Source organism: Geotrypetes seraphini, chromosome 8 (genome assembly GCF_902459505.1).
Source record: "Geotrypetes seraphini chromosome 8, aGeoSer1.1, whole genome shotgun sequence".
Taxonomy (NCBI): domain Eukaryota; kingdom Metazoa; phylum Chordata; class Amphibia; order Gymnophiona; family Dermophiidae; genus Geotrypetes; species Geotrypetes seraphini.
This window is the reverse complement of record NC_047091.1, coordinates 79,957,890-79,976,145: the sequence shown is the minus strand read 5'-3', so window position 1 is coordinate 79,976,145 and position 18,256 is coordinate 79,957,890. Positions and strand designations below refer to the sequence as shown.

General features: G+C 42.1%; 1 protein-coding gene across 1 annotated transcript in view; it reads left to right on the top strand.

Moving 5' to 3' along the window:
• Positions 1 to 18,256, top strand: part of LOC117364438 (sodium/calcium exchanger 1-like) — a 79,775-nt gene that overhangs the window by 36,842 nt on the left and 24,677 nt on the right. The window contains exon 3 of the mRNA XM_033953600.1: positions 2,751 to 2,857. Coding sequence (XP_033809491.1) covers positions 2,751 to 2,857 — 107 coding nt within the window. The remainder of the gene's footprint in view (positions 1 to 2,750; positions 2,858 to 18,256) is intronic.

The following is an 18,256-nucleotide window of genomic DNA, read 5'->3' as shown; positions in this document are numbered from 1 at the left end:
GTGGGGGTCTGTACTTTGTTCCTGCAATTGTTATCTGGTCACTTTGGATACTTTCTGAGCACTTAGGGCTCCTTTTACTAAGGTGTGCTAGCGTTTTTAGTAAACCGTTCTGAGCTCCACTGGGAGAACGGTATAGAAAATTGAATAAATAAAAAAATAAAATAAAGCATAGTGCACCTTTTTGTGAAAGAGGGAGTAAGTGAGATAGTGGTATATCAAATAAATGAAACCTGTAAACCTGCTTGCATCTCCAGTTTTCTTTGGACATATGCACAAGAGCACATTTATCACGGAACCTTTTTGCACACGTGCCAGGCATGGTCCTCCCCTACTGTCAGTTTAATAGCATGAACTAAGGGCTCCTTGTACTAAGCTGCGACAGCATTTTTAGCGCACACAGGATTTTAGCACGCGCTAAACCCATGCTATATGGCAAGAACTAATGCCAGCTCAAAGCTGGCATTAAGGTCTAGCGCGCGGGGCAATTCAGTGCACGCTAAGCCCGCGCTTAAAACCGCTATTGCAGTTTAGTAAAAGGAGCCCTAAGTGTGTACATCATTTGCCTACTGATTCCTTTGTGCGCCCTTGAGCTATTTTATGATGGTGCTGCGTTGTAGGCTTCTGCGTTGTGAGTTTTAGCGCTGGCCTTGAGCATCGGCCCCTAGGTTGTCAGATATTTATTCCCCATGATTTCACCAGTAAGTGAGGAGGAGGAGAGGGGAATGCAAGGACCAGTGAGACTGTTCTCTTGAAAAACGGTACTGCTAGAAGTAGCACACTTTCCAAAATGCGCACACTTTTCCAAAAGCGAGTGCTTTGAATTTCATTACCACAGAATATTTTGCACTCCATAGGGGAAAAATAAGTCTCAGGGTTGTCAAGTATCTCCTGCATAAAAGTGAATTATTTATGCACTACAAACAGTGACAAAATCTAGTTGTTTGCAACAGGTGAATTTTATATGTAAGATACATCCAGGTCTGCAGACATTGACTGCAATTTTACACTGGTTAATTAGTTCCCAATTTCCGTCAGATTAAGGTGTGCTAATCTTTGGCCTCTCTGGTTCGATACTTTGGCTCGGCATCTCTTTCCTTCTCTCATTCTCTGCTCATCTGTATTCCTTTTTTGATTTTCTGTGTCTCTGGTGTCCTCCTAGATCTTTTTTTTTTTTTTTAGGTGTTTCCTTTAAGGGCAAGTATTTGAATCTCTCTTTTCTCTTCTATTCCCCTGTTTCTTTTCTTCCTCTTCTTCCAGCCTGTTCTCCTTTATGTTTCTCATTGGTTTCATCCATTCTTCATATACCCTTCATTCTACATTGTTTCACTGGATTTCCTGTGCTTCCCTCCCCCTCGCAAGCACAGGGTTCTCTTCCAGCATCTCCTGTCATCTCAGACACACCATTTCATAAGTCTTCTGTACTGTTTCCTCTTCCTAATTTGTTCTGCTCTCCCTCTACCAACTTTTCACCTTCCTGATCCTTTCTCCTATTCTTCTATTCATCACCCTCTCTCCTACTCATCATGAGTCCTATTTCTTCCTTCCTTCAACCAATATCCAGTCTTTCTGCCCTCCACCCTGAATCTCCTCTCTAGCTTCCTGTATTCCCATGTTCTCTCACCAGCTCCAGTATCCTCCCTCCTTGGGTCCTTTCTTGTGCTTCACATATCCTCTATCCTGAGTCTCCTATGTTCGGATGGGGAGATTACATCAAGGAATTGTCTGGATGGGAATGTCTAGAAGGAGTAGAAATGCAGTGGGCAAAACTGAAAGGGGTTATTGTAAGGGAACAGTCTTATGGTAGAGGTGATGGAGACAGAGACTGTGTCTGATTTCACGAAAGCCTGGGATAGGCATGTGGGATCTCTTAGAGCAGTGGTCTCAAACTCAAACCCTTTGCAGGGCCACATTTTGGATTTGTAGGTAACTTGGAGGGCCTCAGAAAAATAGTTAATGTCTTCTTAAAGAAATGACAATTTTGCATGAGGTAAAACTCTTTATAGTTTATAAATCTTTCCTTAATAATAATATTGTAATTTATAGCTAAAGAGACATATGATCAAGAAACTGTTTTATTTTATTTTTGTGATTATGATAAATATATTGAGGGCCTCAAAATAGTACCTGGCGGGCCGCATGTGAGTTTGAAACTACTGTCTTAGAGAGAGGAAGATATGATGGTTACCATGGATGGGCAAACAGGATGGGCCATTTGGCCTTTATCTGCCATCATGTTTCTATATATGTGTACCCACAATGATGGCAATTTCCAAGGCCTTTTATCTGAATAAATGTCTATTCGCTCTCCACCTTCTCTGTGGGCAGGAATACACTGCAGACTCCAAATAACGCAGCTCAATATAAAGGGGATCATTTGCAGTGCAGTGAAGGGTTGGACCCTGGTTTCTTTTGTAGCCGTGATAAAAAGCAAATTCACTTGTAACTTGGTCAAATATCTTGGACTTCAATGTCCTTCTTATATGGGGTGTACAGAGTTTCTTTGAATGAGCTTTGCTTACAGGTCCTCATTACCCTTCCCCCAAAGCTGCTACACTAAGTATCTGCCCATTCCTCCACCCCACTCCCATTCTTATCCTCCTGTATTTTCTCATACACACACTCTTTCACCCTCCTGCTCTTATGTTCACCCTCATCCCTCCCCCAAGCACACTTATCCCTGATCTCATAATGAAAATCACTCCCATCTCTCTGTTCTCATTGTCTCAATGGTTTATTCTTTTCTTTTGCAGGAAACTGATTGAGATCAAGATCATTGATGATGAGGAATATGAGAAAAACAAGAATTTTTTCATCGAACTGGGGGACCCAGTTTTGGTGGAGGCTGGACATAAGCCAGGTATCTGGGGAGTAGTGGATATAGGGTCAAGGGGCATCATCTTATGTGGGAGAACTGGTTAAAGCGAAAGATTTATTTATTTATTTATTAGGATTTATTAAGTGCCTTTATGGAGAGATTCACTCAAGGTAGTATACAGCAGGTGATTTTATTTTATTTTATTTATTTATAAGTTTTCAAGTTACATACCAAGTAAACACTTGTACAGAAAGTAAGTTAGCAAAGATATGACTTATAACTGATATAAATCTCAGTCAAACTTTTAAAGATAAATGATAATAAAGAAAATTATTTTCAACTAACCAAACTCAATTCCTCAAAATATGGATCCAAGATTACAAATTAGCTAGCAGAAGAAAATTAGTATAGCAAGATAAATTACAGACAAAACTGAGATATGAGCAGTTTATATAAACTATAGAGCTGTTGGTTTCTCTTTATCCAGTCGAGACAAAGCCAGAAAAGCAGTTAACTGTTGAGGTTCAAAATAGACATATTTAACTGAATGGTGGCAGATAATACACTTGCAAGGATGTCTTAGATAGAACATCGCTCCCAGTGAAGTGACTCCAGGTTTCAATAAAAGAATTCTCTACTACGCTTTTGAGTTTCTCTAGAAAGGTCAGGAAACATTTGAATTTTAACTGTGCAGATGATCTTTTTATATTACAAGAAGTTAGTCCAGATTTTAATAATTTTGCCTCTAATACGAGGGGCTGCTGAAAAATTCTCAGTCCAACCAATAAAGTTGGGGTAGTCGCCATCAGGGCTATATACTAGTGCTGCCTGATTCTGGAAAAAAAAATTCAATTCGATTTGATTTTGTCTAGTAAATCGATTTTTTTTTGTTGTTGTTGTTCAATTTGATTCGCTTTTCCCACCCAATTTTTTCAAATGTCTTGACAGGTTTATTTTGTAGCCTCTTCACCAACCCTACCTCCCCCCCCCCCCCCCCCCCCCTTTGCCTTCTCCAAATCCAGCTTCTCTAACCTCTCACTGTACAGCAACTCCTCCAACCCCTTAACCATTTTAGTTGCTCTTTTCTGGACTCTTTCGAGTAGTAACCTGTCCTTCTTCATGTACGGCGACCAGTGCTGGACGCAGTATTCCAGGTGAGGGCGTACCATGGCCTGGTACAGCGGCATGATAACCTTCTCTGATCTGTTCGTAATCCCTTTCTTAATCATTCCTAGCATTCTGTTCACCCTTTTCGCCACTGCTGCGCATTGCGCAAACAGCTTCATCGACTTGTCAACCAGTACTCCCAAGTCTCTTTCCTGGGGGGGGGGGTCTCTCCAAGTACAGCCCCGGACATCTTGTATTCATGTATGGGATTTTTGATACCGACATGCATTACCTTACACTTATCCACGTTGAACCTCATTTGCCATGTCGCTGCCCATTTCTCGAGCGTGGTTATGTCGCGTTGCAGATCTTCACAATCCCCCTGCGTCTTCACTACTCTGAATAACTTCGTATCATCTCACTCGTCGTACCCATTTCCAGATCGTTTATGAATATGTTGAAGAGCACGGGTCCAAGCATCGAGCTCTGTGGCATCCCACTGGTGACGTTCTTCCAGTCCAAGTATTGTCTATTTACCCCCACTCTCTGCTTCCTATCCACTAGCCAGTTTTTAATCCATGTGAGTATTTCACCCTCTATTCCATGGCTCTATTCATGCGGAACCTTGTTGAACGCCTTCTGAAAATCCAGATATACAATGTCGACCGGGTCACCCTTGTCTATCTGCCTGTTTACTCCCTCGAAGAAGTGCTGAAAGATCGTCCTTTGCTGAAGCCGTGCTGACTGGTCCTCATCAGATTGTGTTCATCAAGGTGATCAATGATGTGTTTTTTTTTATCAGTGCCTCTACCATCTTTCCCAGTACCGAGGTCAGACTCACCGTTCTATAGTTTCCCAGATCTCCCCTCAAACCTTTTTTGAAGATCGTCGTAACATTCGCCACCTTCCTGGTTTCCAGTTGTGAATCTTCCAACAAGTCTGAAACATCCAGGCTGCCCTCTAACTCTCTATCACTTTCCGCTGTCTCCTTGAGAACCACAAGATAGTAAGTAAAACCCACTAATAACAGAAACATAGAAACATGATGGCAGATAAAGGCTTGTTGAAAGTCCTCCAGAGCCTGGAGCTTTCCAAAATGGGGACAAACTGCCGGGATTTGGAAAGTTGTCCAGGAACCCACACAGTCTTCTAAAAAGAGGACATGTCCAGGTTTTCCCAGACGTCCGGTAACCCTACATAGGAATATAACGGGCCAGCCAACAAAGGTAGGAAAACTGATTTCATTTTCAATTTAGTGATCAAAATGTGTCAGTTTTGAGAATTTATATCTGCTGTCTATATTTTGCACGATATTTGTCTATTTTTCTATAGTTGTTACTGAGGTGATATTACATATTATAAAGTCATCCGTTTTGACCTCTTTGGAAAAAACTCTGAATATAAATGATAATTAACATTTTTCTGCATACAGTGTGCTTTGTGGTTTTTATTTTATTTTGTGGTTACCATTATGAATTAATAAGATATTGTGTGTACATGAAAAATGAATGGAAGAAATTGGGGACGGGGCAGGACTGAAAATCAGTAAATGTCCCATTTTGATGAAAAAAATAAACGGTCACATTAGGTATGACCCCCTCTTACTCCCCCAGTGGTCACCAACCCCCTCCTGCAACCAAAGATGTGGAATCCCCCCCAGTACATTGTAGCCTCTATTACGAGGGGATGCTGAAAAGTTCTCATCCCAGCCAACCAACCAACTTCCTAAATTCTGAGCGTTATTTTGCCACTGTATCTGAAGAGGGTGTTATTTCGTTAAGTGCCAATTTGCAAGAACAAAATTCTATGTTTTGATATTGTTTCAGATCATTGATTGAGCCATATCCACGTCATTCTCTTCTTGGCTGGGATGAGAACTTTTCAGCACCCCCTCTAATAGTGTCAGACACAGGCTGAGCCCAGCAGAGAAGAGCAGAGGGGCATTCGTAGAGGGTATTGCAGTGAATGTCACATTTAAAAGTCCCAGGTACACATGTCACAATAACCCACCCAAAACCTACTGTACCTACATAAAGATGACACCTGCAGGCATAAGTAGGGCTACCAGATTTTACATTCGGAAAATCAAGACCCCTTAGACCCGCCCCCAGGCCTGCCCAATTCCACCCATCCCCACTCCATCACATACATCTTTTTTTTCTCTGTGAGCCACATTGAACTGTAAAGGTAATTTCAGGATAGAAATAAAATTTTATGTTATGTGTATGTTATGTTATCAATGATCTAGAGATGGGAAAAGCTAGTGAGATAATTACATTTGCTGATGACACCAAGTTGTTGAAATTTGCTAAAGCACAAGAGGATTGTGAAAAATTACAAGAGGATTATGTGAGACTGGGCATCAAAATGGCAGATGACGTTTAATGTGACCAAGTGCAAAGTGATGCATGCGGGAAAGAGGAATCCCACCTATAGCTATGTGAAGCAGGGTTCCACATTGGGAGTCACTACCCAGGAAAAGGATCTAGGTGCCATTTTTGAGAACACGTTGAAACCTCAGCTCAGATGGTGGCAATAGCTAAGAAAGTAAATAGAATGTTAGGAATTATCAGGAAAGGAATGGAAAATAAAGATGAGAATGTTATAATGCCTTTGTATCACTCCATGGGGCAACTGCACCTCGAATAAGAACATAAGAACATAAGCATTGCCCCTGCCGGGTCAGACCAAGGGTCCATCGTGCCCGGCAGTCCGCTCCCGCAGCGGTCCCCCAGGCCCATAGCCTGTAAGTGCTTCTAACCTAAAACGTTCATACCATATTCGCCTAATGTCCTGTAAGTAACCCTTCTATCTGTACCCTGCAATCCCCTTCATCCAGTCCCTTTTTGAACCCCAGTATTCTACTCTGTCCTATCACCTCTCCTGGAAGCGCGTTCCAGGTGTCCACCACCCGCTGAGTGAAGAAGAACTTCCTTGCATTCGTTTTGAATCTCAGTTTTTCTGAATGACCTCTTGTTTTTGTTGTCCCCGCTAGTCTAAAGAATCTGTCCCTCTCCACCTTCTCTATGCCTTTCATGATTTTATAAGTCTCTATCATGTCCCCTCTCAGTCTCCACTTTTCCAGGGTAAAGAGCCCCAGCTTGTCCAACCTTTCAGCATATGAAAGGTTCTCCATGCCCTTTATCATCCTTGTTGCTCTCCTCTGGACCCTCTCGAGTATCGCCATGTCCTTCATAAGGTACAGCGACCAGTATTAAACACAGTATTCCAGATGTGGGCGCACCATTGCTCGATACAGTGGCAGGATAACTTCCTTCATTCTGGTAGTGATACCTTTTTTGATAATGCCCAACATTCTGTTCGCTTTCTTTGAGGCTGCTGCACATTGTGCCGCCAGCTTCATTGTTTTATCCACCAATACCCCCAGGTCTTTTTCTAGGTTGCCTTCCCCCAGTACCCTCCCTCCCATCGTATAGCTGTACATGGGGTCCCCCTTCCCTATGTGCAAGACCTTACATTTCTCCACATTGAAGCTCATCTGCCATCTTTTTGCCCACTCACTCAGTTTGTTCAGGTCGCTCTGCAGTTCTTTGCATTCCTCAACAGTTCTGACCCTGCTGTCACCATGCTGGTCACCAAGTCTCAAAAAGCCCAAAAAGATATAGCAGAATTAGAAAAGATACCGAGAAAGGCAACAAAAATGATAAAGGGGACGAGTGACCTCCTTATGAGGAAAGGATAAAGTGGCTAGGCTCTTCAACTTGGAGAAGAGACAGCTCAAATGAGATATGATAGAGGTCTATAAAATTCTGGGTGGAGTAGAATGGGGAGGCAGGAATTGCTTGTTTACTCTTTCCAAAAAATACTAAGACTATACAATGAAGATACTAATTAGTAGATTTAAAACAAACTAGAGAAAATTAAACTCTGGAATTCATTGCATTTAGCTTAACAGGGTTTAGAAAAGGTTTGGATAATTTCCTAAAAGTCCAAATAAGTCATTATTAAGGTGGACTTGGAAAAATCCACTGCTTCTTCTGTTTTACTATTTCGTATCTTGCCAGGTACTTGTGACCAGAGTTGGCCACAGTTGGAAACAGGATATTGGGCTTGATGAACCTTCAGTCTATCCCAGTATGGCAACTTATATGTTCTTATGTTATCTAAGATTGTCACTCAAAAGGAATTTTGCCAGAAACCAGAAGCAGTCCAATAATAGGCCTAGTGACGTAAAGAAAATCACATGGGTGGCACTAAAAAGTAACTATATAAAGTAACTAGAAATTATATTACTCATTACTGAAAAATTACATTTCATTCAAATGAAAGTAATCATTGCAGTAACATTTAAAAATATATTACTTAGCAGTGATGTTTAAAGTACTATTTCAAAGTACAGGTACTTAAGTAAAAGTAAAGTTAAATGCATATTTTAAAATATTTTGAGTTTTCCACTTTCAAATTTCTGGGTTCAATCATTGTTGTTGAGTCTCCTCTACTATTGCAACATAGTCTATTAAACATGTACCAAGAAAGAGATGGCTAGACTTGGGGCTCCTTTTACTAAGGTGTGCTAGGGTTTTAACGCACGGAATAGCACGCGTTACATGGCCGCGCATGCTAGACCTTGACGCCAGCATTGAGCTGGCGTTAGTTCTAGAAGCGTAGCGCACAGTGTAGCGTGCAGTAATTCCCTGCTTGCGCTAAAAACGCTAGCGCACCTTAGTAAAAGGAGCCCACAGACTAGTTCAGAACACGACAATTAAATTGATTTATGGCTTGAGAAAATATGATCATGTGACACCCTTTTATCGCGAATTGCACTGGCTTCCAGTGGAGGCTCGCGTTTTGTTTAAGTTGAGCTGTCTTTGTTATAAAGTTACGCATGGTATTGCTCCAATCTATATGACTGATAGATTTCTTATAGCATCTTATAAACAAAAAGAGGGTCACATGCGTTGTTTGTTTTTCCGTCTGTTCAGGGCTGTAAAAGCAAGAAAGCTTTGGATCATACGCTAGCATTTCAGGCTGCTTTATACGATAAGGAATTTCAACCTTTGATATGTAACGCTTGCTTTTACAAACATTTTAGAACCCGAATGAAAACTTTTCTTTTCTTAAAGTATTTATCCAATTAATTCTATGTGTTTCTTTCTTTTATTATTAATCTTTTGTTAACCGCGTTGAACTTATGGTTATGCGGTTTATAAGTACGTTGTTATGTATAATGAAAAATAAATTAAAAATTTACTTAAGTAAAAATAAAAAAATAATACATTTTGAGTAAAAAATAAAAGTACCGCAACTACAAAGTGTGTTCATCAAGAATTGCTACCAGCTTCAGCTTCATCTCCTCTTTAAAGTGACCCAACTCATCTAACCAGTTCAAACACAGGCAACTCCACTGTTCTTATAGGCAATATTCACTGAACAGCAACGTTTAAGATGAAATGATCCACTGTTGCAATAGCAAAACCCTGTTCCCAGTTTTACAAGTATCAAATGGAACTAGGTAAAAGTAGTAAAAATGGGCAAAATTATTACTTCAGTCAAAGTAAAAATAACAAATGTTGTCCTGTACTACTTTACAAATAAAAATATCAAAAATGTTTACTTAAGTACAGTAATTAGTTACATTTACTAAGCCATGATAGAAGTTTCTACCATGGCCTGAAGCGCTAAATGCTCCAACACTGTTCCATTGCTCATAGAATTCTTATGAGCGTCAGAGCATTTAGCTCCCAGGCCACTGTAGAAACCTCTATTGCGGCATAGTAAAGAGGGCCTTAGTTACTATACAGCACTAACTCTGTGTCATGTCCATTGTCATTCTATAGTGCTGTGTCATAAGACTTCCTTAATTTAGGGTTCCTTTTACGAAGGTGCGTTAGGGCCTTAACACGCGGAATAACGCGTACTAAAATGCCACGCATGCTAGCCGCTACTGCAGGAGGTAGATTTTTGGCTAGCACATGCTATAGCGTGTGCTAATCCGGTTCGTGCGCTAAAAACGCTAGCGCACCTTTGTAAAAGGAGCCCTTAATTTTAATTTTTAAATTAAATTAAATTTTAAATTTAATAATTTATATTCCTCATATCTTACAATTCTATGCGGATTACAAATTATTCAGGTACTCAAGCATTTTTCCCTAACTGTCCCAGTGGGCTTCCATTCTATCTAATGTACCTGGGGTAATGTTATTTTTATTATAGCCTTTTGGGCACCATTTTGTTGATCTTTTAATACTTGCATTTTATTCTTTGATCCTCTAAAGTTGTTTACTGTCGGAAGGTTCTTGGATTGCCTCTACTCCCCCTCCCCCCCACCTTCTCCCCCCTCCCCCCGCTTACTTTACACGCAGAGGTTTTCTCATTCTTTTGGCTTTTTTTCATTTTGGAAAATTTCCAAAGCCTTTTCCCCGGGTAAATGAACTATTTGAAAATTCCCTGCTATTTATGTATGTGAAAGTATATGCTGATGGTGGAACTGTCAGGACCTAGTATTATTTTAATTTTTTTACTGCAGCTGCTCCTTGCTGCATCTCAGGAGCTGACACCCTAGATGATCGTCTATCTACCTAATGGTTAACTCACTACCAACCCAAACCAGATGGACAGGTTTACTCAAACGTGTTCAATAACAAAAAGCAAAATGTAAATCCCACACCTATATGTATTCACCTTTCAAGTAATAATTATATTAATCATACGAAAAATTGTGTAAGAGGAAAATACTTCAGATACTCAATCACTTCACGAGCTTAAAGTCTCCCAAGTGGACAGAGAGTCAAAATTAGAGCCATCATAAGTCAGAAAAACCTCCTCACTTCCATTAAATAAATAGCTATCACAAAACTGAAAAACAACACTTATCTGACATGGCAAATGCTCGACGGAGCCCTCCATTTCTAAATTGAGAATTTGGGAGCATTTCTATAGATAGGTGCTCCTGAGGAAGCTACATTGTGAAACAGAGGACTCCATCGAGCAATTATCATGCCAGCTAAGTGCCATTTTGCAATTTTGTGAACCCCTAATTTATTGTATAAAATAACAGAAATTTAGCATACTTTGCTAATAGTTAAACACGTACACTTTAGTATAGTTATCTACCAATGGCGCTCCAAACACTCACAACAATGGAGTCGTGAGGATAAGATGTCAAGTAATCAACCATAGGTATATGGTTCGAAAGTCACTTTATTGATAAATTTCTTACACAAGTTCATAGACTCAACACGGGCAGTGTTTCGGCATCTGTGCCTTTATCAAGAGTCTGTCTTGAAGGTCTGGCACAGTGCACTCGGACACTCTAAGTAAAGCGCTGGTAAGACGTCTGTAGAAGCAGTGAAAAAAACTAGTGTCCAAAGCGAAGCAGAGGATCATGAGTAAGCCAAAGTTTTCCTTAGAGTGTCCAAGCGCACTGTGGCAGACGTTCTTTTCACTCCTGCCTGACAGTCTCCATAGTGAAAAAATGACTGCCATGAGATCCCGTGGCAAACTTTGTGAGACTCGCAGTCTTGTGAAGTTTGCCAAGGGATCTTGCGACAGTCATTTTTTCACTATGAAGACGGCTGGGTAAGAGTGTAAAGGGATTGCTCCTGCCCTGCCTTGCTGTTGGACCACCAGGAACCTAAGATAGACCTGTAGGGGGACCAGAAGGGGAAGGAAGGGGAGGGAAGGTCTACCGTGTTTCTCCAAAAATAAGAACTACCCCAAAAATAAGCCCTAGCATGATTTTTAAAGGTGCTCCTAATATAAGCCCTACCCCAAAAATAAGCCCTAGTTAGATTGACCCCCGAAGCCCCTCCTGAATGTCCCCGACACTCCCCGACTCCATCCCTGACAATAGTGCTGCCCGATTCACCGGCAGCAGCACTTTCTCTCCCCCCCCATGTGCAGCATCTTTCCTCCCCTCTCACACATCTCCTTGCACAGCATCTTTCCATCCATCCCTCCTTCCCATCATCCCATACAGCAGAATCCCGCCAACTTTCCCATCCATCCCCCTGCACAGCATCTTTCCATCCCCCCATACAGCATAACCCTACCGACCTTCCCACAAGACCGACACACCTCCGCTCCAAACAGCAACGACAGCAGCACTCTGAACAGGCTGCGTTGCGGCCTTCCCTGTGCCATGTCACTGATGACATCATCAGTGACATGGCAGAGGGAAGGCCGCAAAGTGGCCTATTCAGAGTGCTGCCATCTCTGCTGTTTGGAGCAGAGGTATGTCGGTCTTGTGGTGGGAGGGTCGGCGGGGTTCTGCTGCACAGCGGGAATAGGAGGGATGGAAAGATGCTGCACAGGGGGATGGGTGGGAGGGGAGGAAAAATGCTGCACATGAGGGGTGAGAAAGGAAAGAGGAAGAATTGGGATGGAAGAGAGGAAGGGAGAGATGATCCTTGTACGTGAAATAAAAATAAGACATCCCCGAAAATAAGCCCTAGTGCGTTTTTTTGGACCCAAAATTAATTTTTGGGGAAACACGGTAGCTGAACAAAGTAGCCAGAAGGGAGGGATTGACGGTGGCTCTAGCTCCCCGCACTACTGGACCACCAGGGCAGTACTGGAGGCCTGAAGTGAATGCGGGATGGGGTTAGCTTGAATATAAACTGAGACTCCCATTTTTGGGCCTTTCTTTGGCCCCAAAATCTCAGTTTATATTCGAGTATATATGGTATACAGTACGTACCCCTGAAATTTTCACCCATCAAGCAAAATAAGACATTGATGAATTTCTTCAGTACCCCATTGGAATGAATTTAAGTTTACTGACCACACAAAGACCAGCTTGTTGAAAACACAGTCACAACTCTTTGCATTAAAACCAAACAATAGAACAACTTATACATAACACATTAAAGCACCCAGAAATGATCCAGCTTCCTTGACGCCATATCATAGGTATCAGAACGGGGAAGGCCACAGGGGCCATGGCCTCTCCAAAAATTGGCATAAGGGGAAATGACACTGGATGGAATTGGGTTGGAGGGAATGAAAGGGGCAGATGTGATGGAAGTGGGGGTAAGGGAGAGGAGAGAGTGAAATGCCTGACCATGGGGGTGTGGGAGAGGGAAGGGAAGAAGAGGAGAGGAGAGAGATGACAGACCATTGGAGGAGGGAAGGGAAGAAGATGGATGCCAGACCAATGGGGTAAAGGAAGAGATGGAAGGGGGAGGCATAAAGATTCTGGAAGGGGAATAGAAGGAGAAAAGATGTCATATAGAAGGGGCAGAGAGAGGGTAGACAGTGGATGAAAGGAATAGAGTGATAAGAAAATGAGGAAAGCAGAAACCAGAGAAGACAAGGTAGAAAATTGTATTTATTTACATAAGAACATAAGAAGTTGCCTCCGCTGAGTCAGACCAGAGGTCCATCTCGCCCAGCGGTCCGCTCTCGCGGCGGCCCATCAGGCCCACTGCCTGAACAGTGGTCTCTGACTAATTTTACAAATTACCTCTAATCCTATCCCTATAACCTTACCTCTACTCTTATCGGTACCCCTCAATCCCTTTGTCCTCCAGGTATCTGTCCAGACCTTCTTTGAAGCCCTGTAGCGTGCTTCTGCTTATCACATCCTCCGGTAGCGCGTTCCATGTATCCACCACCCTCTGGGGGAAAAAGAACTTCCTGGCATTTGTTCTAAACCTTTCCCCTCTCAATTTCTCCGAGTGCCCCCTTGTATTTGTGGTTCCCCATAGTTTGAAAAATCTGTCTCTGTCCACTTTTTCTATGCCCTTCATGATCTTGAAGGTTTCTATCATGTCTCCTCTAAGTCGTCGCTTTTCCAGCGAGAAAAGCCCCAGCTTTTTCAGTCTGTCAGTATATGAGAGGTCTCCCATACCCTTTATTAGCTTAGTTGCTCTTCTCTGGACTCTCTCAAGTACCGCCATATCCTTCTTGAGGTATGGCGACCAGTACTGGACACAGTACTCCAGGTGTGGGCGCACCATTGCACGATACAGTGGCAGGATAACTTCCTTCGTCCTGGTCGTGATACCTTTCTTAATGATACCCAACATTCTGTTTGCTTTCCTTGAGGCTGTGGCGCACTGCGCCGACGCCTTCAATGTTGTGTCCACCATCACTCCCAGGTCTCTTTCAAGGTTGCTCACCCCTAGCGGTGATCCCCCCATCTTGTAAGTGAACATCGGGTTCTTCTTCCCAACATGCATGATCTTGCATTTCCCTATTTATTTTGCTTTAGGGGAAATGCATCGCTGTTCCTGTGGTGTTGCATTGTATGCAGAGTCCAGCTTCTTGGTGGTTCAATTTAACCTTTGTCTACGTATTTCTATTTTATCCCCCCTTTAACAAAACTGTAGAGCGTTTTTTAGTGCCGGCCATGGTGATAACTGCTCAGAATTCTATGAGAGTCTGAGCTGTTACCACCATGGCTAAAAACTGCACTACAGTTTTGTAAAAGGAAGAGGAGTTGTTTGTGGATACATATTCCATACTAGGCGAAGGTGTTTTCTGTGTTCGAAAGACATGGTTTTCTGTTAGGATTGATCTGTACTAGTCTGGCTTGTTTAGTTTTACAATGGGTGTATTGATGTTGTACTGCTCACTGCAGTATGTAAGATGCTGCCTTTTCCTAGGTACACTCTTGTGTGACATGTGGATTGTTACTAAAACTCATTGTTTTTCATACAGATTGGGGGGGAGGGGTCAAAATATGATGGGCCCCAGGTGTCACATAGGCTAGGTACGCCACTGTCTGGCTTTATTCATTTTTTTTTTTTTTTTTTTGCAATTTAGTTATCTGTCTATACCTTTATTGTTTTTTTTTTCCCCCCAAATATATTTTATTGCTTTTTATAACAAAAGAAAAATACAAACACACAAGAATGCAAGGTGTACAACAAAGCAATGTGAGTACCAAAACACATCCCAACTTCACCATTTACCAGAGCTTCCCCCCCCCCCCACAACCACCCCCAGTCCCCAGGCTCTATAAAGGAAAACACAAAATCCAGTCCAGTGCATTGGCTTTATTCATTTTAAGGTACACATAAGAGACAGTCCCTGATCAGTAGAGCTTACAATCTATTCAAGACAAACAGGAAAAATGAGGGACTTGAGGAGCTTCATGTATTATGAGGATGATTAAAAAGAACATTGGTACGTATTAACAGAGAATAAAGTGTTAAGATTGAAAAGTTGCCTCCAAAAGAGGAGCTTTCAAGCAGGATTTAAGAGGAACTGAATTTTTTTTTTTTTAAATAACATTTATGTATTTTTTCAAGGCTCATCTCTGCTGTAGGCAGGTTTGCCAAATCTTGGCCACATCAGCATCCTCTCTTTTTAAGCACTTTCAAGAAACAGTTCATGTGACTTTTGTTGGAATTTCACAGTTTTGTTTTTAATAAAGTGGGGCTCTTTTATATCATTTGATTTTTAGTTGTTCCTATACCTTGAGAGCATAGCCATGGTTGGTTCAGGTCTTTGTTTATTTCCCACTTCCTCTGCTTTACTAATTTCCGTTTGTGACAGATGGTGATGGTGTGCTTCTCTATTTTGGTTTTTGTTCCTATTTTGTATTTCGTTCCCTATCAATCAATCCCAGATCAGATGGAGAGAGGCTTCAGCTGGGCAGGCCAGACATGAATATTAGGCAGACCAGGCGGTTACATCAGACCCATGGTCAATCTAGCCTAGTATCCGTTTTGAAAGAATAAAAAATTGATTCACTTTTACCCGTTCTACACCACTTAGGATTTTGTAGATCTCAATCATATCTAATCTAATCTAATCTTCAATTTGTGGACAGCTCTATGCCTCAACAGGATCAAGGCAATTTACAACGTTAAGAGACCTATACAAATCATGGGGAGAATACAAAGAAGAGGTTGTCAATATAACAGTGAACAAATACAGAATTTTAGATGGAAGTCTGAAGAACTGAGGTACTGGCAAATTGCAGTCTAAGGAGAAGCATTGTTGTTCAGTCTACAGAACAGGTGATTACATAATAACTTTCTGGAAGAAGAGAGGTTGTTGATCCACATAGACCAGTGTATCGCAAACTGTGTGTCGCGAGCCCCGGGGAGCAGGAGAGGCACCAGGACTGGCTGACTGCCTACAGGACATGCCTCTCATGGCAAGAGGCACATCCTGTAGGCAGTCGGCCATCGCCTTTCCTTCGCGCCTCTTCCCTTCCAGCATACTCCCCCCCCCCCTTCTCCACTGGCAGCTCAGGGACTCATCTGGAGGGCCTTTGCGTGGACATCGACGTGATGATGTCATTCATGCACATGATGTCATTGCATCAACGTCCACATACTTCCGGATGCCCTCGAGCCGCGGCTACCACATTTAGTATGCCACGTGTTCGCAAAGTTTGTGAGACACTGATATAGACAGTTATGTGATTTGAGGTTTATGTTGAGCGATCTGTCCAGACAATTGATCATATGTTTTTCAGTTTTCTTCTGACTATTAAGTAGTTTGTTTACTTCCTGTTGTTGATAGGTAGGTTGTTCCAAGTTTTGATGCCAACGTAGGTGAATAGAGAATTGAAAATATGTGTGTACTCTGTTCCTTTGGGAGAGGGAAGAATCTCCTGTCAGCCTTCTCTTTTCCAAGCTGAAGAGCCTTAACCTCTTTCCTCATACAAGAGGGCATAAGAATAGCCTCACTGGGTCAGCCCAACGTTCCTTCCAGCCCAACAGCCCGCTCTCACGGTGGCCAGTCCAGGTCACCAGCACCTGGTCTTTTTTAGTTACCCGCCTTTAGCTTCTCAACGCCTGTTCTTGTCATCTCTGACAAACAATCAGATCGTTTTCAGCTTTATCACCCTCCCCTGCAGTCTTGTCCATTCATTTCCAGTGCCTTTGGGCAGAGCCAGGCTACTGTGTCTTGCATCTTTTCAGCTATTCTCACAACTCTCCTCCATCCGCTGTTTCGTTTTTTTGGTTGCTCTTCTTTGAACCTTTTCTAATTCTGCTATATCTTTTTTGAGATTAGGCAATCAAAATTGAATACAATATTCAAGGTGAAGTCATACCATGGAGTGATACAAAGACATTATAATATTCTTAGTCTTATTTACTATCCCTTTCCTAATAATTCCTAGCATCCTGTTTGCTTTTTTGACTGCTGCCACAAATTGGACAAAAGGTGAACACAGAGGATCTACATAAGAACATAAGAATTGCCGCTGCTGGATCCATCGTGCCCATCAGTCTGCTCATGCGGCAGCCCTCCGGTCAAAGACCAGCGCCCTAATTGCGACCAGCCCTATCTGTGCAGTTCTTGTTCAGCAGGAACTTGTCTAACTTTGTCTTGAATCCCTGGAGGGTGTTTTCCCCTATGACAGACTCCGGAAGAGTGTTCCAATTTTTCACCACTCTCTGGGTGAAGAAGAATTTCTTTACGTTTGTATGGAATCTATCCCTTTTTAACTTCAGAGAGTGCCCTCTCGTTCTCTCTACCTTGGAGAGGGTGAACAGTCTGTCTTTATCTACTAAGTCTATTCCCTTCAGTACCTTGAATGTTTCGATCATGTCCCCTCTCAATCTCCTCTGTTCAAGGGAGAAGAGGCCCAGTTTCTCTAATCTTTTGCTGTACGGCAGTTCCTCCAACCCCTTAACCATCTTATTCGATCTTCTCTCGACCCTTTCGAGTAGAATCAGAAAATAATATTAAATATTGAACTAAGGCCAGTACTGGGCAGACTTGCACGGTCTGTGTCTGTATATGGCCGTTTGGGGGAGGATAGGCTGGAGAGGGCTACAATGGCTGGGAGGGTGTAGATGGGCTGGAGTCGGTTTTGACGGAGATTTCGGCAGTTGGAACCCAAGCACAGTATTGGGTAGAGCTTTGGATTCTTGCCCAGAAATAGCTAAGAAGGAAAAATTTAAAAAAATTTAAATTGAATCAAATTGGGCAGACTGGCTGGACCATTCAGGTCTTTATCTGCCGTAATCTACTATGTTACTATGTTGACAACCTAGATCTTTTTCTTGGTGAACCCTAGCATCTTGTAACTGTGTGCATCACTTTGCATTTTTCCACATTAGATTTCATCTGCCATTTGGATGCCCAGTCTTAGAAATTCTTAAGGTCTTCCTGCAATTATTCACAGTCCACAGGTGTTTTTTAACAACTTTGAATAGTTTAGTGTCATCTGCAAATTATAATCACTTCACTTGTCATTTCAATTTCTGGATCATTTATGAATACGTTAAATAGCTCCCTTCCTAGTACAGATCCCTGTGGCACTCCATTATTCACCATCTTCCATTAAGAAAAATGGCCATTTAACCCTACCCTCTGTTTTCTTTTCAATATCCAATTCCCAATCCACAACACAACATCACCATCTATCCCATGACTCTTTAATTTTCTTAGGAGTCTCTCAAA